The following is a 22082-nucleotide window of genomic DNA, read 5'->3' on the forward strand; positions in this document are numbered from 1 at the left end:
CTCTCATAATTATACCCCTAAATGTCTTTGAGGTTTTTGTGTTCAGGGGGGCACTGACCCCTGTCCAAACCAGTACTGGGTGTCTTCCTGCCAGTGGCACCTTCTTCCTTTGATTGTGGGGGTCTGGTTCCTCAGACACTCAGCAGGAGTTGGAGCCTCAGACACTCAGCAGGAGTTGGAGCCATTCTTTGATGGCAGCAGCCCAGGCCTCTTCACATCCAGGGGGCTACTTCACCCTACACTCCAGATGCAGGTCAATCTGTTTCTGTCTCACCTACTCCTCCCCTGGGTCAAGAGACTTCCCAGATCCTATCACATTCAAATCCAGACAGTCAATCCACAACCAGGCAGAGATACTCAGAATTGTCAGAACAAAAAACCAGCCACTTCTAAATGTGTGGTTTCTAAACACACAATTCAAAAACCACCTTCACAAAAAGATGTGTTATTAAATTGTGAGTTCAGGCACACTTAACTTCACCTCTCCATCTGAAGCCTATGGGAAGATAGGCTTGGAACATATTACACAACCTTCCCCATTCTGTCCTATGGGCAAGATGTCCTTGCAACACTGAAAAACTAAATGGGGAGTATTTCACTGTCAGGACATGGTACACACCTCAGTACATGTCCTACCTTTCACAGACGCTGCACCCTGCCTTGGGGGGGTACCTTGGGCCTACTATAGGGGTGTCTGATGTGCATGGAAAGAGAAGGGTAAGGCCTGGCAAGTGGGTGCATTTGTCTGGACAACATGGCAGTTAGCAAACTGCGTGCAGGCACTGCAGTGGCAGGCCTGAGTTAGTTCTCTTTTGAGGGCTACTTATGGGGGTGGCACAATTAGTGCTGCAGAACCATGAGTAGCATCTGTAATACTAGCCCTGGCACACATAGTGCACATTACTAGGGACTTTACTAGTAAAACAAATATACCAATCATGGAATCACTAATCCATACTACTTTATACAGGGAGCACTTGCACGTTGACACTGATCAGCAGTGGCAAAGTGCCCAAAGCATCTAAGTCAGAAAAAAAGGTCTAGGGGGGAAGGCAAAAAGTTTAGGGAACTTTAGCCAAAAAGGGCCAAGTCCAACAATCACCAATCAATGAAGAATCACTTTGACCTTTAAATTAGCCAGACCGATGGGCTTTACCAAAGCTTGTTTAAGTTAATAACCTCTTGTCCGGAACTGATTTTTAAATCTATCCAAGTATCATCGGTGTTGGCCTAGTTCTCGGATTCCTTTCCTTAAGAGTGTTGCAGCAAGTATGGAACCTTGTGGTACTCCATTTGGTGATGTTAAGTGATTGAAAGGGGTGAACACAGACACAGAAAGGAGAAATAATCTGGGAGTACCATATAAAGCCATTCAGGCTGAAACTCTGATTGAATAAGAGAAGTTCAACAACAGGCTGAATGGTAAGGTGAACAACAACATCCCAGCATGTATTTGAATGCAGACACACAGTCATCAGCACTGAACAATCAGGCATGGACCTTAGGGCCAGATGTATCAATATTAGTTCTGCGATTCCATAATAGCGAGTTTTACCGATTCGCTATTATGGAATCGCAAACTGTAGGTTTCGCAATAATAATTGGGATTCCTACATATTCCTAATTTGCTACTCGCAAATTGCGAGTCACAAATAAGGAAAGGCTTACCATTCATTCCTAATGAAATGAATGGGACTTGCATGGGCAATTTGCGAGTATCCAATAGGTACTAACGAATTGTGCATGCAATTTTAAGGGTGCAAGGGTGCCAAATGGACACCCTGTTGCTCCCCTGGAATATGCATGTGTGCACATGTGGCGCACATACTTGCCCTAAGGGCAGGTATGTACTCCACAAGGCACCTTGAAAAATGCAAAAAAGTTCATTTTTCATGGAATTCGCATATTACTACCAACTTGAAGTTGGTGGTAATTTGCGATTCCTTAAATGCAGGTCGCAATTTTTTTTGGCTTCCTGCATTTCATTTAAGGAATCGCAAATTATGATTCCTTAAATGCATTTGCAAAATAGGGAATCGCAATTTTTGCAATTCCCTATTTTGCAAATGCATGGCGCTGGTTTTGCACCGCCGATGCGTCACAAAAGTGACGCAACGGCGGCGTAAAAGAGGCACAAGGGGCTTGTAAATCTGCCCCTCTGTTGAGAGCGGCACCTCGTGGTATCGGTCAGTGCTGCACTATTCCCCGCTTTCCTGGGGTGCTCCTTGAGGCCTATCAGCACCATCGGTTGACTGTTAGCGGCGGTCTCGGTCGGAGGTGGCGGGTGCTCGGCTCTGCATGACCCGGCTGCACCCGTGACACTGCCACGATGGGCCCTTGGCCACTTTTTCTCACGCTGCCCATCGGGGGAGATTTAAGAGGACTCTGCCCTCTTGAGACTCTGTAAGCCACCGGGACGGACCTGGGGGGATGAGGGGCCAGTTGATTTCCCCCTCCTGCTGTGACAGGGATCACCACTGTGCTGCGGGTCACCTGGAGCACCGGATTGGATTGATACAGCCCATGCTGAGAGTGTACACATAAAGAACGGGGTTCCAATTTTGCTTAAGAACTACTGCGGAGCAAGCAATAAAGTTGGACATACATTGACGGACAACTGGGGTGAGTCACTGGGCGTGGGTGCATAGCGATCAACGCTCATCCCGGCACTGCATTGGTTGGACGGCGGGATATCCTGCTTTGGGAGAACTGTGACTCTGCGGCTGCTGTGTCCTGGGGTACGGAGGCAATCAATCAATCAATCAATCAATGACACTTATAAAGCGCGCTACATACCCGTAGGGTCTCAAGGCGCTGGGGGGGGGGGGTGCCGCTACTGCTCGAACAGCCAGGTCTTCAGCTTCTTCCTGAAGGAGAGGTGGTCTTGGGTCAGGCGCAGGTCGGTCCGGAGGGAGTTCCAGGTCTTGGCGGCCAGGTAGGAGAAGGACCTTCCTCCTGCAGTCGCTCTTCGGATGCGGGGGACGGCGGCGAGGGCGTGGTTGGCTGATCGGAGGTGGCGTTTGGGAGAGTAGAAGTTGACTCGGCTGTTGAGGTAGCTCGGGCCTTGGTCGTGTAGGGCTTTGTGTGCGTGGGTGAGGAGGCGGAAGGTGATTCTTTTGTTGACGGGGAGCCAGTGAAGGTCTCTCAGATGTCCGGAGATGTGGCTGGTTCGTGGGATGTCGAGGATGAGTCTGGCTGAGGTGTTCTGGATCCGCTGGAGTCTCTTCTGGAGCTTGGCGGTGGTACCGGCGTAGAGGGCGTTGCCGTAGTCCAGTCGGCTGGTGACGAGGGCCTGGGTGACGGTTTTCCTGGTCTCGGTGGGGATCCACCAGAAGATCTTCCGTAGCATGCGTAGGATGTTTGAAGCACGCCGAGGAGACGTTGTTGACTTGCCTGGTCATGGAGAGGGAGGAGTCCAGGATGAAGCCCAGGTTGCGTGCATGGTCTGTCGGTTTGGGTGCGGTGCCCAGGGCGGGAGGCCACCAGGAGTCGTCCCAGGCGGAGGGTGAGGGGCCCAGGATGAGGACCTCCGTCTTGTCCGAGTTCAGTTTCAGGCGGCTGGTCGTCATCCACTCGGCTACCTCTTTCATCCCTTCGTGCAGGTTGGCTCTGGCGGCGGTGGGGTCGTTGGTCAGGGAGAGGATCAGCTGGGTGTCGTCGGCGTAGGAGATTATGCTGAGGTTGTGTTTGCGTATGATGGCCGCGAGGGGGCTCATGTAGACGTTGAAGAGGGTGGGGCTCAGAGATGATCCTTGAGGGACGCCGCAGATGACTTCGGAGGCCTCTGACTTGTACGGTGGTAGGCGGACTCTCTGTGTTCTTCCGTCGAGGAAGGAGATGATCCATTCCAGCGCCTTGTCCTGGATTCCGATGTTGCTGAGGCGCCGTACTAGGGTGCGGTGGCAGACCGTGTCGAATGCCGCGGAGAGGTCTAGGAGGATGAGGGCCGCTGTTTCTCCATTGTCCATCAGGGCTCGGATGTCATCGGTGGCGGCGATGAGGGCGGTCTCGGTGCTGTGATTGGCTCGGAAGCCGGACTGTGAGGGGTCGAGGGATCCGTTCGTCTCGAGGAAGGCGGCCATCTGCTTGTTGACGATCTTCTCGATGACTTTGGCTGGAAACGGGAGGAGCGAGATGGGGCGGTAGTTCTTGAGGTCGGTGGGGTCCGCTGTTGGTTTCTTGAGTAGAGCGCTGAGTTCGGCGTGTTTCCAGCTCTCAGGGAAGATGGTGGTGTCGAAGGATGTGTTGATGATGTCTCGCAGGTGGGGTGCGATGACAGCGTCGGCCTTGTTGAAGACGTGGTGAGGGCAGGGGTCGGTCGGTGATCCGGAGTGGATGGAGTTCATCGTGCGGATGGTGTCTTCGGTGCTGATCGGGGTCCAGGCGTGGAGGGTGGTGGTGGGGGGTGGTTGTTCGGTCATGGTGTGCGTTGGTTGGTTGTAGAAGCTGTTGTGTATGTCCGCGATCTTGTTGTGGAAGTATGAAGCGAGGGAGTTGCAGAGGTCTTGCGATGGGGTGATGTCGTTGTTTCCTGCGCTGGGGTTGGAAAGCTCTTTCACGATGTTGAAGAGTTCCTTGCAGTTGTGTGCGTTGTTGTCCAACCGGTCCTTGAATGCTGTTTTCTTGGCGGCGCGGATCAGCTGGTGGCAACCAGACATAATTGTATCTCAGGGCCCATCGAGGGGGCTCATAGCCAGCTAGCGTTTGCCTGGCGGCAGGGTGCATTGCGGCTATGCCCCCCACACTCCCATAATGGGTAATGTCGACAAAACCCAACCAAAGCTCACCTTTGATCAGCGGAAGTCTAGAACCAGAGAAAACACCCTGGAGGGTGGCCACGACGCACCAGAGGAAAGCCCAGAGCAGGTGGACGTAGATTTTCGGACCATGCTTGCAGCCATGCAGAAAAGCCTATAGGCCAGTCTGTCAGCCATAGACTCTAAAGTGGACTCCCTATCGTATATGATGGACAAGATGATGGAACGTATGGACAAGCAAGTAGAGAGGTTAGATTTGGCAGAGCGCAGAGTGTCTAAAGTGGAAGAGACACAGACAGAAATGGATACAATGCAAAAACAGATGAACAAGGCGTTGCAAACCCTGCAGGACAAGGTGGAAGACCTCGAGGCCTGCTCCTGGAGATGCAACATACGTATTACGGGCCTGCCAGAATCCACGCAGGCAGGGAACTTGGAGCTCCTTGTGGAAAAACTGCTCCATACTTTGCTGGGCTCTGACAAGTTTTCATCCATGTTTGTGGTGGAGAGAACTCACTGTTCACTGGGCCTGCTACCCACCATGGGCGCTTCACCGCGACCCATTATCGCTAAGCTCCTGAGCTACAGGGATCAAGACACAGCCTTGAGGTTAGCATGTGATCTCGCTTTACCCGGACTTTACTGCCCATAGTGCAGGAAGCTCGCAAACAATTTGCACCACTCAAGAGGCAATTGCATGATCTGAATGTGGACTACGCCATGTTATACCGGCAAGGTTATGAGTTAATAGGCAGGGCCAGTCTAGGATCTTCACTGACCCCAAGGTTCTGCAGAAAGCCCTGAAGGCAAGAGAACGTCGTCGAGGCCCGGAACACACAGCGGTGGACGGAGCAACCGGAGGGAGTTTGGACAAACAGAACTAGGCTCTCCTCCTTCCTACCAGATAAGATGGGGACACTTGGAGGTCGGCTTACTACTGAAATTGTTGTTGCACGGTCTGTGGTGGGACTGTTTTTGAGTGATATGTCGTGGCTCATTTGAGTGGTGGGGCTGTTCAGGATGCCTTAACAATGCAACTCGGCTGTATACTTAGGTCTGCGGCGAGCGCTGTACCTCACAAGTAGTCAGAGGGAATGGCTGAGATATGTGATTACATACCTTATGCAACTATTAACTGTGATGGCAGACGGTTATGAACAGTTAACCTACAGTAGTTTAATTACTACAAGGGCAGGCAACACCCGCCTACATGTGTGCGCCACACCTGGTGACTAATCTCAGTAATTGTGATAACAGAGTTGTTATGAGAATTATGGGTTTTGTGGGGGGATTTCGCCAATGCACAGTTGGGTATAGCTTGGCGTGGATGGGGGGCGGGGGGTATTGAGACAGACACATTGCAGAGTTTTCAGAAACACAAGGTTCGGACGACCAGGAATACCTTTGATTTCAATCATACATACCAGCCCAAGTTACATACTGATGCCTCCCTATGTTGTAGATGAGTCGTAGTGGACGAGATTTGGATACACATAATGTGCTGAGGTCCCTGTCCTGGAATGTTAGAGACCTCAATGACCATAGAAAGCTGAGAAAGGTTATAGCTTACTTGACGAGACACAGAATAGATATTGCCCTGTTACAGGAATCACACCTGCCCCTGAGTAGTATCGTGTTCTGCAGCAGAAGTTTACAAGGGAACACCCATGGGGCGGGCTTCACTACCCATGCGAGAGGGGAGATCACTTGGGTGAATCCTAAATCTCACCTTAAACTTAACCCCCTAGATTCGGATCCTGAGGTCTCACGATGCACAGGGAAAGGTTTAGACTAGATTTTGGTTAATTTCTATGGCCCTAATTATGATAACCCGGGGTTCTTTACCGAACTCACAGAAAGGATGCGCACCTATGCATTTTGAACCCGACTCTAGATAGATTGGAAGGTCCAGACAGGCGTATTTCGGCTGTGGCCCTCGTCATTGCGCAATACATTGACGCAATTAGATTTGACTGACGTTTGGCGGCAGCGGAATCCAAGCCGAGGTTGGTTTCCTCACTACTCGGCCTACCACAATTTGCATACAAGAATTGACTACTGGCTAGCCTCTCAACACATGTTCGTGGGAGTTAAGGAGTGTACTGTGCTCCCACACACTTACTTGGATCACTCCCCCTTACTTTTAGTGGTAGCCGCCCCGGAGAAACGGATACCTCCTTTTACCTGGTGCTTCCCCCCATATTCACTGTTGCACACTCTTTTTAGAGCACTTACACATAGAACAGGTGGCGGCCTCTCCTCTACTGTGTTGTTTACACCCCCTGACCGTAGGACGGGATCCTAGACTCAATAAAAGCGACAAGACATGCCTGGCATCACCTGCTGAAGTTACATGCTGGTGCGATCTTATACTCCCGTTGGCTCCTATGGAGTGGTGTCATTGGATTCCCTCCTGTAGAGACATTGGAGTGACCAGAGCGCTCAGCTCTATGGGGGTGACAACTATGGGAGAAATGTTCCTGGAAGGGAAGGTCAAGACATGGGAACAGTTTGAGGGGCCTGATACAAATGCAACCCTACTACATAGATTTCAGTTGCATAGAATGAGGCACGCAATGGCAGAAATACTAGGCAGTGATCTAGATGAACCACCTGAAGTCTTACTGCTCACATATGTCATAAAAGCTGGCACCCCAACCAAAATTGTGCACAAAATTTGCAAACTAACACCAGGGTATAGGGAAAACGCCTAGACCAAAGTGAGACTCACTTTGCAAACAGACTTAGGTAGAGAGTTGGACCATGTTACCTGGAGATATTGTTGCGAAAACCTGAAGAGAATCTCGTTGGCTCATTAATTTTAAGTTCCTACATAGGGTGTATTATACGCCGGAGAGACGGTGTCTATATGGGCTGCGAGACACAGCTAAATGTGATTGATCTGAGGAAACCCGCGCTGATTAGCAACTTTTGGGTCTTGGTGTTTAAGGAATTAAGTGCGGTTATAGGCAAGCAAATTATGCCAGACCCCTTGCTAGCTTTATTGGGGTACTCTAAGCCACTCCCAAAGGCAGTTCGTAGGTTAGTAGACATGGGCTTGTTATTTGCAAGACGGAGTGTGGCGAGGCGCTGGTCTAAGGGCCCCATCCCCACTATCGCAGACTGGAGCAAGGACATGGTGCAGCACGCAAACTGAGACTTATAGCGAGCTTCTTTCTCCACGCAGTCGGACTAAAAATTTCTGGGCCAGACACACCTGTTGACTAAAGATGTGCCGTCTGGTGGTGAAGTTGCTGAGAGTGTACGGGAGGGAGAGGCAGAGTCCTAAATTTAGGAGGGCAAAACAAGGGTGGCGGGGGACGGTGTTGTTGGACCTCTATCTATAGTGGAGATAAGACAGAATTAGGTCCAGAATGTCATGTATTCAGAGGAGGATTGTCTATTCTGCAACTCACGCTGTTGGAACTGTGGCTAATTTGGGAGGTATGGGCTGATAATACTCATGGAACGGTAATCATGGATATGACTGACTGTACAATGCTATATTGTGTTTAATTTCCTTTGTACAAAACTGTCATTTTGCTGAAAGGGGTCATGTCTCTTTGTTTTGATGAAAATGTCATTAAAGTTTTAAAAAAACTGTGTCAGAATAAAGCATAGATGCAGGGCAATTAGAGGTTATTGAATGCCACTTGTAACAACTGGAGTAGTTAACACAAGTGTCCTATAACCTTATTGTTGGACCTAAAAACAAATACCAAGTATATTCCTGTAACATATGACTCTCAGGATAGCAAGCCAGGCAAGTTGAAGATTAACAAAGGGAGGGAATGATGGTTGGACACTCAGAAGCATGGACATCAATTCACCAAAATGCATGGGGTGGCGGAAGTGACCGTTACTTTCACTCACGCATACTTATTTATACATACACACACATTTACTCATACTCTTTCTTACAAAAGCACACTCTGACCCACAAGCACACACACAACATATATTTAGAAGCATTTTTTTCTTACCTCTGCTGCCAAGTAGGGTCATATTCCAGGTAAATTGTACTCCATTATTTTATTATAAAAACAATATCATATTAACCACTATTAGTGTAATACAAAACTGACTGAAAACAAGAATAGTAGTACCCCAAGTGATGTTCATAAGAATGAGCTGTTCCTGTGTTCCTGAAACTGCTTTTGCCCCCTCTGAGACCAGGGGTCGCAATCGTAGTGCCAGGGTTCACAAGGTGCTATCTAAGGGCCATGGCCGCAAGCCCTGGAGACCAATAAAGGACGCCCATGCATAGAAGTCAGTAAAACAGCCAAATATCTCTTGATAAAAGAAGGTCCAACCACTGCTTTAAAAAAAAAATGAAACCTCCTTCATTATACACAAAACTAAATATGACATTTAAAATTAAGATGAACATTGTAACCCAGACTTCTCTAACTCCCTGCGGAGGTTAGTATACAAGCCAAGGCCAAGCATTACACTGACACTGGTTTGTTACCTAAGTTTTGGGGTCTTGAGACAGACAGCTTTAGCTGTCTGTCAGAGACAGCATTGCAACCGATACTTTAACACATATTTAGAGTGGGCTTTGGGCCTACCTCTTGCTCATGATTGGATGTCTTGCTTGCCTATTTCAAAGCCTTGCTCCTGAATCAATGGCTTACCTCCCTATCCCTTTGTTTGCCCCCCCCCCCGAAGCATTAAGCTCCATCCTGTATTTTCGTTGGTTGAGTAAATCCTTCCACTGCTGATATCAGGATACTATTTATTCTGCATGTTTCTCTGGCGTCTTAATTGTAGCGCTTGATGGGAGTACATGTTCTGCTCTTGTATCTCTTTCTCAGTGTCTCCCTTATTATGTCACTCTTTCTCTCCTGGGCTTGTTCTACCTCACCATCGTCCCCAGTTATCCTCTATTTCCTCTGCGGCCCACTTGCTCCTATCACACTCTTTTCCCCTCTCTCCATACCTACTCTTCTAATCATGAGCAGTGCTGCTTTCAGATCTCTCTCTCTCCTCCTCCCCGAAATGTTGCCTGCCGCTGCCACTATAAGAAGCGCTTGTAGTAGTATCTTGAATGGTTATAATTCTTCCAAAATGTTGGGTGCATTATGTCATAATGGAAAGTGGTGGCCATCTTGGAAGTATACAGAGAAGCATTCCAAGAGGGCCAGCCAGCCACTATTACATTTGCCAGTGCTTATGGCGCAATTATACAAACATTGCATTGGCAAGTTGTAGTGGATGTACATCATGGAATGGTATTTTCTATACTTTTAAGATAGGCACCACGCTTTGTCTAGTGGCCATCCATCAATATTGGGTTTACTAATGCTTGTGGTGCAATTTTGCAAGCGCTGGCAAAACCAACTGTGGCAGGGGACCATCTTTAAATATTATGTTTTTTATACTTTGAAGAAGACTACCACAATGTGCAACATGACAGCCATTTTGCAAAATTGTTTTTCATACTAATTGTTACACCATTCCAAGAAGGTGTTACATTCAATCTAGATGCAATGTGACAGTCATCCTATACGTTTACAAAATAGCATTTCAAGATGTGTGGAGAAGATGTGGTCTAATAGTCAGAGCTGCCAACATTGACACTTTGGAAGCTGTTTTGAGTCCCGGCATTGGTTTAACTACCCGCAATTCTGGGAAAATCAATTGATCTCCCTATGTCTTAAAAAAATTAATTAGATGTTGTATAAATTGATCAGGTGCTCATGTAAAATATACTAATACCCTGGGGTCAAGTTTGTGTTACATAAAACTGCCACAACAAATGACCTCCTACTGCTATCGAATTTGCCAATGCTAGTGCAACTCTTCTACAAGCATTGGAAAATACAATTGTGGCAGCAAACAGTCATTGATAGAACAAGACCCATTGGCTTTGTCGGTCAAGAAGTTCTTCTTTAACAGTCACCAACTCTTTCATTGCAGATGAAAAGGAAGTCCTGTACAAATGGCAATTGCAATCTGCTGTTAACCACTGTGCCTGGGAAGCCCTTGCCTACAAATTCACAACTCATTTTGTTAGAGGCAGAACTATCGGAGGCTCAATTCCAGATCAGTCCACGTGAATTTATTTTGGTTTGCACTCCGCCATATTCCCAAGATTCGTTCATGAGCTTTTTGTTTGAGTTTGTTATTGAAATTAATATTCTTGCAGCTAAAAAGAGTTTTATCTTCTTTCCCAATAGGGCACTTGAAGACGCCACCATGGCAGATACGGGAAGCATTTCCAGTAACATCACCAATGCTCCAGGTTTAAATGAGACACATCCAGTAATGGGATCTGCCACCAGTTTCATCATTGCAGCTGGTTTCATGTGGTTTATCAGCTTCTTTGGAATTATTGGAAACAGTTTGGTCTTCTGGTATCTATGTTTTAAAATCAAAAGGACTAAGTACACCATATACATTATCAACCTTGCTGTCGCTGACTTAATTTATTTTATCTTCATCTCTGTGGAGCTGTGCATCATAATCCTTCATTTCTTAAGGCAAAAATTCAAAGCAGACCCAAATACAGTAATATTTGCACTGGAGATCATAGTCGGCTTTGGAATCTATGCTGATATGTTTCTACTGACTGCCATTAGCGTGGAGAGATGTTTGGCCATCTATCACCCCATGTGGTATCGTTACAAACGACCAAGCTTTCAGTCCTTGCTTGTGTGTGTCATAAGTTGGGTTCTTTCAATTCTTGTGACTCTGGTGGAACACGTAGGTTGTCCGCCATGGCTATTTGGTACAGTGGGGGTGCGGTGTACGACAGTCCACACATTTTTATCAGTATTGATTTTCTTGCTGATTATACCCACTATGGTTACATCCAGCCTGATTATGCTAATCATAGTTAAAAAATCCTCAAGGAAGAAACATCCACCAAAGCTTGTCATTGTCATTGTGGCAACAGTCATTGTGTTTCTCATTTCAGTAGCACCCGTGAGACTATTGTGTTTGCTACTTTACCTTAAAGTCAATACATCAGGATTCTCTCCTCGTGCTTTCTTCTTTGTGGTTTACATATGTATCTCAATCAACAACAGTGTCAACCCCTTCATCTACTTTGTGGTGGGAAGGCAGAAAATGCAAGGAGTCTGGAACTTCCTAGAGAAGGCCCTGAGGAAGGTCTTTGGAGAAGAAGAAGACAAAGAGGAAGGTGAAAAAGGAGCAACAAAACACCATGAAGAGGGACACACCACAGAGCACAAAATCAGTTAGACTGGATTTCACAATTATTTTCCCAAGGCTGATGAATGGAAAAGCACACTTTAAGTACCAGACAAGACGATCTGTGCTCTCGCTGCTAAAATAAGGCCCATTCTCTCTGTATGCCATGGAGGCTGGTAATTTTCATTGGTTCTCTGGGAACTTACATCAGTGCATTATATGCCCTCGGGAAGCTAAGAAGAGAGCATAATGCTTAGCATACAGAACATATACTGTATGCATGTGAGGAGATGCAAACGCATGATCAACACAATCCAAGCCTTGCCTGGTAAAGCACCCTTGCCTATTGGGAACAAAGCTAATAGTTGCTTTACTTGTCTGAACGAACAGATTCTCTCCTGAGCAGCAATAAGAAGGCAGCTGTAGTTAAGGACCCAGAGACATATGTACAAGGAAATAGGGCAGCGCTGCGGCAAATTTTGCAGCACCTCACTTTCCAAAATGCAGGGATATATCATATTTACAAGAATATGGCGCACCCTTGTATTTTCCCTAGCACTGCTACTAAAAATAGCTGCCTAGCGCCAACACAGACACCCTTGCACCATAGTGCAAGAGTGCCTGCTTTGCAGGGAGGTCGTTTTTGGCACAGAACTTGAAAAAGATATAGTTTCCTGGGACTTTGCCCATGCAATAACTAAATTCGGATTACAGGAAGTCACACTGGCATATCTCTCTCAGACCCCACTCAAAATCTATGTAAAGGATGCCTCTGGTTCTATAGGCCAACATTTGGACATAACATATAGTATGTCAAAGAGATAGTATGAGGGGATGATTTCTTTCTGTCACCCCTTTGGTAGCTCAACAGTACCTGACTTAGAATATGGATCATGGTCTTCGTCGCTTGTGCACATTTTGAATACATGTGCTTCCTCTAAATGTACTAACAGCGAGCCCTGTGCATAATGCGGTGGAAGATTCTTAGCTTCAGAAATATACTCCTGATTTAATTTCACATTGTGTATTTACTCAATACATTTTGTACCAGGTTAATAGCATGTGGGCAATCAGCATAGTTAAACTTGCTCCAGCTACAGAAGTCCAATGCCTAATGTTTTCTCCAAAATATGACCTCTTATAGGCATATCTTTTTTCATGTGTGCATGTGCATGTGAAAAAATGCTGCAGTAACGGCAAACGATACTTACCCATGAAGACACCATTCCCCTACATCCACACATATTTTGCATTAGTTTCTTCCCCAGCACCTACCCTGAAAATTGGCATAATTTTATCCTTTACAAGAGTGACTGTACAACTGAGTTGACATTACAAATGTGCCTACCATGCATGTGTGTTTATCCCAAAACTGGCAAGCGCATCTATTTTGGCGGAGGTGCCCACACTGAAATAACAGATTTGCTTGCATGAGCAATGTTGCCTCGTTCTTAAAATGGTTTCTGAAACAATTCTCATTTTGTAAATCACGGTATTTGAGCACATAACCTGAACACTGTCTTCATAAACATCTGTCACATCTGTCAATTTCAAAACTCCCATTTGTGCATTTTATTTTATTACACTTTAGTGTATATTTTTTTACTTTGTTGTGCTAACATGCCTTGCAGATCTACCTGGACACTCTTTGGGGCCTAATTCATTCTTAGTAATACACTAAGAAATACAAGTTATATGGTGGTGGTTATAAAATATGCATAGTGTTGATACATGATTGTGTACCACCGTGAGTTATGAATGGCTCCCTCTGCAAAGACAAAGTGATATTAACACAAGATAGAAGTTCACGTTTGTTTTTCTTCAGCCTGATGGACCTGGAAATCTTTGAGTAGCTTCACCCTTGCAGGGTCCTGTACTGCATCTGGTAGAGTTGGGGATTCACATTCTCATCCTGTCAGGCATAAAGATCTACCACTGAACAAATGTACTGACCTAACTTTCAAAGGTGATGTGCAGGTAAAGGCGAGGATCTGCCCAGTGGTAGATCACTGCTGTTCAAGATGTCTTGCATGTGCCTGTCAAACAGTACATCCTTCTAACCACAAGGCAAGCTGGGAGCTGTCCAGCAGCAAGAGAAGAGATTCCTCAGATTGTAAGGACTGTGGCTCTGTACTACACTTCCTTATGACTATTTGGTGTGTGCCCTAGATTTCCAGTGGAGATGGCAGCCGATGGATTTCACCCCGCATCAAATGCTAACTCAGTTAATCATTCTTTTACATTCCCCAGCCTAGTTCTGTAGCTTTTTGCAGTATGCATGTTCTTCCTAGCTTGGTTGAAGTGAAAACTATTAAGAGTCGGATTTACCAATTTTTTTATCCAACCAATGCAGTAAGACGCCTTGCTGTGCTGTGTGAAACGGAAAGGGCCGGAATACACCATATTTGATATTATATAGTGCATTTCTGTGCTCTCCTTGTGCTGGTGCACAACGTGTTGTCTTGCACCAATGCAGGCATCCTTGCGCTGTGGTGCAAGGGTACCTGCATTGCACTCAGGATTGTTTTTGTGCAGGAAGGGGCACCTTTTTGGAAAACAGCGATCCTCATAGGAATTTTCCTCTTTCGCAATATGCTGCACAATGCAGCACACTTTGACAGAGGAAACAAGGAGAAATATAAATATTTCTCCTTGTTGCACCTCCCCAAGGAAGGCACGGCGTAGCTTTTTGACGCATTCCAAGGCTTACCTGTCTTGGTAAATCTGGGAATGTGCCGAAATCCATAGATGGATGCATGGGCACACCCACGCTCTGCCCATGGAATGCCTTGCCAGGACAACGTAACACTAGTCAGAAACTTGTACTGCCTTGTGTTGCTCCAGATTTACCATGTAATGCCTTACGTTGCTTAGTAAATCTGACTTAGAGTTTGCATGGCCCGTGCTATGAACTACATTACACAAGGGCCATGCAATTCCTTGAAAAATCAGGGCTAAGTGCAACTTTTGCATTTTGCCATCTGTTCAAACAATTAGCATTCTACATTTGCGGAGAGATTGATGCGAGATGTTCCAGGCCAGTGCGAGTACCTTCTTCAGTTCTGTTTTTTTATTTACACTTAGACACGAGGAGTCCTACTTTTATTATGGGAAAAAACTAAATCTACTAAAATTTATAGGAGTGGGATAGCTGTCTTTATATTTCCTGGAATTAGTAATTCCATCAAAAATATATGCAGAGGTTTATGGAACTTTTCCTCCAGGCTTTCTGATCAGTACTGTAGCCAAATCTTCAGTCTGATAAACACATTGGGCAGGTATGGCAGGTTCAACCACAGCCAACACCCCTGTGAAAAAGCCAAGAAGAAATGTCAGAAGTGATTGGACAATGACAGCAGGGAATCACCGACGATAATTACTGCATTAAATAATAGAGAAGTGTGTCGGGGTATGGGTTTCATACCAAGGCATAGTAGGTAACAAATACCTCTGGGCTTTTCCTCCTATTTGCTGGTCGCTGATGTCAGAGGATAAATCTAGATGTTTAAACTTGAGAGTAGCTTCTTCAGTCAGCCTGTGAAGATCCAGAGCTCAGAAGTACCTTCCTTGTGGCTCGAGCAGGAGTTGCCCTCAGATCATTGTCCAAGGAGATCCAGAAAGTGATGGCCACAGCCCAGCCTAGGGAGCAGTGGAAGAAGGAGGCGAAGAAACTACTTTGAGAGGAAGCCAGGGTACTGGTCAGAGTAAAAGCAATAAAGGTACTGCACAATGTTGGGTGGCAGCTATGCTATTGCCTATTATCTCTTATTTTGACTGGCAATGTGTGTCTATTCTGTGAGCGTTTGTGTTTTTTTGTCTCTGTATGTTTCTCTATAGGTGTGTTTCTGTGTACGTATGTATTTCTTAGTGTGTGTGTGCGTGTGTGTGTTGGCGCACACCCATGTCAGTGTGTATGAGAGACAGAGATAGAGACGACACATTTTCCAATGGGCAAGGAAGGATTTCTGTTAAAGTGCACATGTCTGCGTAGTGAATCTTGTCGGCTTCAGTTTGTGTCAGTGTGGTTTTGCATTGCTCTCTCTGGGTCAGTATTATCATTTCATAGACATCCAGAGACCTAGCTTCAGGAGGGATGTTTGGTGTGTTGCAGCCCCCTAATAAATTTAATTTCTGATAAGTAGTTGGGTACAGGAGCTTTCAGTCGAGTATGGGGATGAGTATGTTGGATTTCACCTGGATTTTTCACAGACACACATACAAAAATGCACATACACTCTCTTTCTCTTTTTGCAAAATCCTTTAAAAATATTGGTCATTTTTCAAAATATTGTGTTGTCTCTCTTAGTACTCCTACCAATCCGCATTCCTCTCCCCTTCCACTGCCCTGAAGGCCCCTTTCATGCACCCTCCTTGTCGTATAATGTATTGAAACATTATATGCCAGCCTGATTGTCAGAAAATCTGAAGCTCACCCCACCCCATCTTACTGACCAAGCTACGCCCTGTGTGCATCTGAATGTAAGTGATATTTCTGTGTGATGTCGGTTTGTGTGTAGTGTAGGGGGACCCCTGTAAATATTTAGGTGCTCCTAGATCAGGAAAAATTACTCATGAAAAAAATAAACTCCTAGACAGCTATGGATATAGATACATAAATCTAAATTAACATGACACCTAACAATTGAATCAGTGTACTCATACAAAGATAAAAATATCAATCATTTATTTATTTTGAATACAAATTTTGCTTTGTGTACATGAAAATACTACAAACAGGTTACATATAACAAAGACAAAGTTACTTGAATCCATCATTATGGCGAATGCTAACGTAAAAAAGGTCAATACATAACAACATGTATAATGCAACAATAAATGGCTTCAAAAGTAAATTGAAAAGTAATTTTTAGTAGAGCGGTGTAATTTGTGTGTAGTGGCCATGTGTGCCTGTTTCCCGGCATTTATGATTGGTATATTACTGTGCCAATTCATAAGTTATTTCAGTGATTACACAGTGTCTCGAATCCTCAGTGTCCGCATGATCTTTCCCAAGTGACTCTATGCATATTCGTGTATCGTTCTACAAGTATGTGTTTTAAGGTCTGAGTGAGTGCCTGGGGCTGGGTGTTGTGTCTCTCGATCTTTGTTGGTGTGCATATGCAGCTGTTACTAAGGAAGGGTCATGCTATGCACTCTAGTAGAAATATTGGAGGTTGTTTTGTTACGAAACACGGGTGCACCCAGATTGTTCCGGTTGGCTTTCCCATTATTGTAACTAAGAACATGTCCCGTTGTGTTCCTGAATTGAGATAAATATTAATTTTAATCCTTGTGTGTTTTCAAAAAGAGCTGTCTTTGATTATTATATCTTTGCATAAAGGTACCGCAATTGATGCTGGTGGGTGGAAGCTTCTTCACTCAGTGAGTTGAAAGAGGTGACCCCATCAACATACTTTCTGGTGTGATTGGCTGAGAGTGGGTCAGGTGACCTGAGGACCTGGGGGCAGATAAGATGTATGATGATGCAGTCCTGACAGAGATTGGTTGCAGGGACAGCCACTCTAATAGGTGACTGAATGGACAATATTTCTGCACCTAAAGTTATCAGATGTCAAGTAGGCGATTAATTTAGTTTTCTACGGGGCCGGCCAAGTCAGTCAATGCTATATCGATTTGCAATAGGTAAAGAAATCATAAAAACATTTTATATGTGAAATATAAGTCTGCACAATTTCCTATGTTTACTTATATTGTGAAACAGGTCTTCATTCAATTTTCTGAGGCAGATGGTCATGGGTGTATCTTCTCTTTCATCGTGAGGGTTTAGCCAGACTTAGGTACATCAGTTCGAGTGACTCATCGTACTGCTCCTGGTTGACTTTACCAGATATAAGATACATGTCACTTGAGCATGCGGTTAAGCATAGCGAAGACTATAAAAAAGCATTTATTACTTGTGTGATAAATGATTACGGAGTATTTCTATTCATACACAGAATGCATAATGCGCAGTCGTACGTTCTATGGGACCTTGTTCCATGTTTTGTGTGCTGCCCAAAGAAGGACTGGTTAATAGTTTTTTGTTTGGAAAATTTTGGGAATTGTAGCACCAGCCCTTTGTTGCTGCTCACATTTCTGTTTTCTACTAGGATTTCTAATTTCTGTGCACAGAAGGACTAGGTTTTAAAATGTAGCACTTGGTAAATTTTACTGTTGTTTGGAGTGTGCACCCCTTCTTCACTGGAAACAGTGCAGAAATCTCAGGGTCTGATTATGGCCTTGGCAGATGGGATACTCCGTCGCAAATGTGATGGATATCACTTTCCCTGTATTACAAGTACCATAGAATATTATGGAATTGTGATATCTGTTCAGGGTAGGACTAGGTTTTAAAATGTAGCACTTGGTAAATTATACTGTTGTTTGGAGTGTGCACCCCTTTCTTCATTGGAAACAGTGCAGAAATCATAGGGCCTGATTATGATCTTGGCAGATGGGATACTCCGTCGCAAAAGTGAAGGATATCCCTTTCCTCGTAGTACAAGTTCCATAGGATATTATGGAATTGTAATTTGTCGACGGGATATCAGTCACGTTTGTGACTAAGTAACCCTTTACGCCAAGATCATAATCAGGCCCTTAGCAATGCCATGAGTTGGTCTGTCTAGCATTTGTAGTGACTCCGGTAGCTGAGAATGGGGGTACTTTGAGAGGAGTGAGACTATATTGTGTAAGACCTGTGTGTAGAACAGTTCCAGAGTTTAGTCTTGAGAGAATTATATTGTACTGCTGAATATCAAGGCTAAGAACATTGAGATACAAGAATAAGGTGGACAACATATCATAGACCAAAAAATCAAAAGGTAAGTTTATGTACAGGTTTATTTTTACTATTGCTAACTCCACATCTACGTTCATTAAAGATATGTATATCGTTCAAGGTACATATATGCGGAGTTACATATTGAAAATCTGAACTGAACTTTGTATATATGGATTAAATATTTTGTCCTCGATATTTGTATGCTTTACCAATGCTTATGGTGTAAATTTGCAAGCGCTGGCAAAGCCAGCTGTGGCAGGAGGCCATCTTGAAATGTTTTGTTTGTCTTACATTCAAGATGACTATAACAATAGGCAACATGGAACCAAGTCTTGTGCACACGTATCGGGATAATGGTTTAAGTGTACCATGTAAATTCTAAACAAATCTCAAACATTCTTTGTCTTCGAAATTATGGAGGTCGACATCAAGTGTATCATAAACACAGATTTTTTATGTCAATCCAGATCAATACAGAGAGAAAACAAACCAGCCGACACGTGTTTCATCACAACGTGGTACAATTGTGATTCTTCAGGGCTGGGAAGGACACAAAAAAAACAAAATAAAATAAAACAAAGAGATAATATAGGCCATGACTTTGGTACTTGATAGAAAAAAATTAATGTATAAGATTACTATGCGATGGTAACCGGGAAGTGAAACACCCAAGAATATGTGGATACCCTATGTATGTGAAAAAGTACATGAATTAAGTGACTTCACACTGCATAGAGACCCCATTGGTAGTGAGGTGGTGGTGTGGACAAAATGAAATAAAATCAAGAAAAGCGCGGAGAAGAATCTTGATGGCGCCATAATCAATTGCTAACCTAAGGGAAGAAAAATATTTGTATATAATAAAAGGCCAACAGTGACGCTGGCTCTCCCGAACAGGTTCTTTGTTGCGAGGATTAAGTAATATTCCCACTCTTCAATGGTCCCTCCATCCTAAAATATTTACTCCCTTTTTTGCTTGAATGAAATATCAGAGGCAATATATCCCATCAAGTCGATGGTGGAACCATCAAAACTCTGAGCGATGACATCCGAGGGACACTAATCATTAACAGACACAGATTTACCAAGTTTCTCATTGAAATCATTTTCTGTAACAATTGACCATGGAGAACGTGAGTCTGCCATAAGTTCTAACTTCTCATTTAAGAAACAAACAATGCACTTAGGAGACTTCAAAACTTCACCCTCAACTGCATAAATATCGGTTATAGATACCATGATCCCATTTTCTTTAATGGAACCATCATCTGTAACACACGCACACCTCACACACGAGACTTCATTACTTCTCACGGGAAACATATTTCCTTTGTTAATTACTCTCATTTTATCATTCTTACAGGCTCTGGCAAAATGACCTACTCTGCCACATTTAATACATTCCTTACCAATGACAGGACAAAATTGAAAAATGCTACGTGGGTGAGACTCCCACATCTATAACATACTATATTTTTGTCATTCTTCTTCCCAGGTTGAGGAAATTTGCGAGAATCACTCACAATACACACTTCATCAACAGTTTTGTCATACTTGAAACTTACTTCTTCAATCGTCTTCATCCATTTTTCAGATTGCTCAAAAGCTTTAGCAGTAGCAGTTGTAACATGCAAGTTAGGATTTCCTAAAACCCACAGTTGTTCTTGTGGTTTTTTGCTCTTTACATTGACTATTATTTGATCTCTGATCATCTCATCAGATATAATTCCAAATTTGCATGAAACAATAAGAGATCTAAGAGCAGTTAGGAAATCATCAAAGGATTCTGATTCCTTTTGTGAGCGTGTGTAGAATTTATATCTATTTAGCGCAATACTGGTCATGGGGTTAAACCTAGTTTCCATACGATCTAACGCCTCCTCGAAAGTACTTAACTCACCCTGGACAACTGGTAGGGTCCTGAATACTGCTTGACCCTCCGACCCTAAACAATGGAGAAGAATACTTTTTTTTTCTCTCATTGCCCATTCTATCTCTGTCAATGGCCTTCATCTAAGTTAAAAACTCCTCCTTCCACCTAGACCAAGAAATAGAAGGATCGCCCTTCATCTATGAAAACCTTGCGGGATGTTCGAATTGCATACTTACACTCCCCAAAACTTATAGATGCAACCTCGTCGCCAGTGTAAAATCCAAATAAAAGGAGCAAAATCCAGAAATGATAGGAAATAGGTTTAATCCAACAGGTACAGTACTCTCCTGATCAGAGGCAGGAACGACAATGACAAGATTCCAGTTCTGAGTAGAATCTATGCCAACAACAAGGCATGTGCCAGAATTAAACATATACAAGTGGTTTAAAGGGGAAGGGACAAAGGAAAAGAAGCAAGTAATGAAACATTGTTAGACGGCGACCTCAGAGGAGCCCGGAAAGGGGGTCCTGACTACCCTGAGACCCACCCTCAAAGTATCGTAGCCGGGCACTGGCGGGAGACTCCTCAGGAGGAGGAATCTCGTATCGAGGATCGTACTTCTGGCACCACACGACACAGAAACACCACACCGTGCGTTCTTAGGAACCAATCTTTATCAAACAGGTTAGTACTGCAAATATGTACAAGGAGAGCACGGGCTCAATGAGTCTCGGAAGGGGATAGGGGGTAGCGGGACAGTCTCTGGTAAAAGGTTCAAGGCAAGGACGTACCCGGCGCACAGCTCACAATCCTCGAGCTGAGGGGTAGGCTGGTTGTCGGGGGGTCCGGCGGGACCGGTGGAGTCTGTGGAAGCCGCGAGTCACTCAGCAGGCTCAGGTACAAGTTCGGAGGTCTTACGATCTTCAGGGAGCCGCGAGTCACTCAGCAGGCTCAAGTACAAGTTCGGAGGTCTTACGATCTTCGGGGAGCCGCGAGTCACTCAGCAGGGCTCAGGTACAGTTCGGAGGTCTTACGATCTTCAGGGAGCCGCGAGTCACTCAGCAGGGCTCAGGTGGTTCTAAGTTCCAGGAGCCGCGACCGCGTCAGCAGGCTCTCGTTGTTCCAGCGTCGAATCTGCCGGACAGTCCCAGAGCACCCCTTGTTATAGGTCGACCCCTCTTTGATGTCCGGAGTCTGTGCAGGCAGGGGTCTTGTCACCTGGGGGTCGCTTGTCGGGGTTTCCTGCCATTGTCTTGTGATCTTTTCAGGGCCGGGTCGGGAGGAGTCCCAGACACCCAGCAGGCGTGGAGCCAGCCCTCAGGGAGGCCGGAGGGCCGATCGAAACCCATCGTCCCAGGGGAGTTCAGAGGTGCGATAGAAACTGCTCCTCCCTCTCTCATCCCCTGGAAGCGTGATGTCCTCCAGCCGGAGTGGCGCCTCTAGGCCCGGGTCGCGCTGGGGCCGGGCGGCCATCTTGGTGCATGAAGTGGGCACGCTGGCCCGGGGTGG

The 22082-nt window shown here is 45.1% G+C and overlaps 1 protein-coding gene across 2 annotated transcripts in view; it reads left to right on the forward strand.

Annotated features, from left to right (window-relative positions):
- Positions 1-16847, forward strand: part of LOC146854011 (proto-oncogene Mas-like) — a 55157-nt gene extending 38310 nt beyond the window's left edge. For both annotated transcript variants that reach the window (XM_085651875.1, XM_085651874.1), the window contains exon 2: positions 10940-16847. In XM_085651875.1, coding sequence (XP_085508001.1) covers positions 10959-11966 — 1008 coding nt within the window. In that variant the 5' untranslated portion in view covers positions 10940-10958 and the 3' untranslated portion in view covers positions 11967-16847. The remainder of the gene's footprint in view (positions 1-10939) is intronic.
- Positions 16848-22082: the final 5235 nt, after the last annotated feature.

Source organism: Triturus cristatus, chromosome 4_1, assembly GCF_964204655.1.
Source record: "Triturus cristatus chromosome 4_1, aTriCri1.1, whole genome shotgun sequence".
Taxonomy (NCBI): domain Eukaryota; kingdom Metazoa; phylum Chordata; class Amphibia; order Caudata; family Salamandridae; genus Triturus; species Triturus cristatus.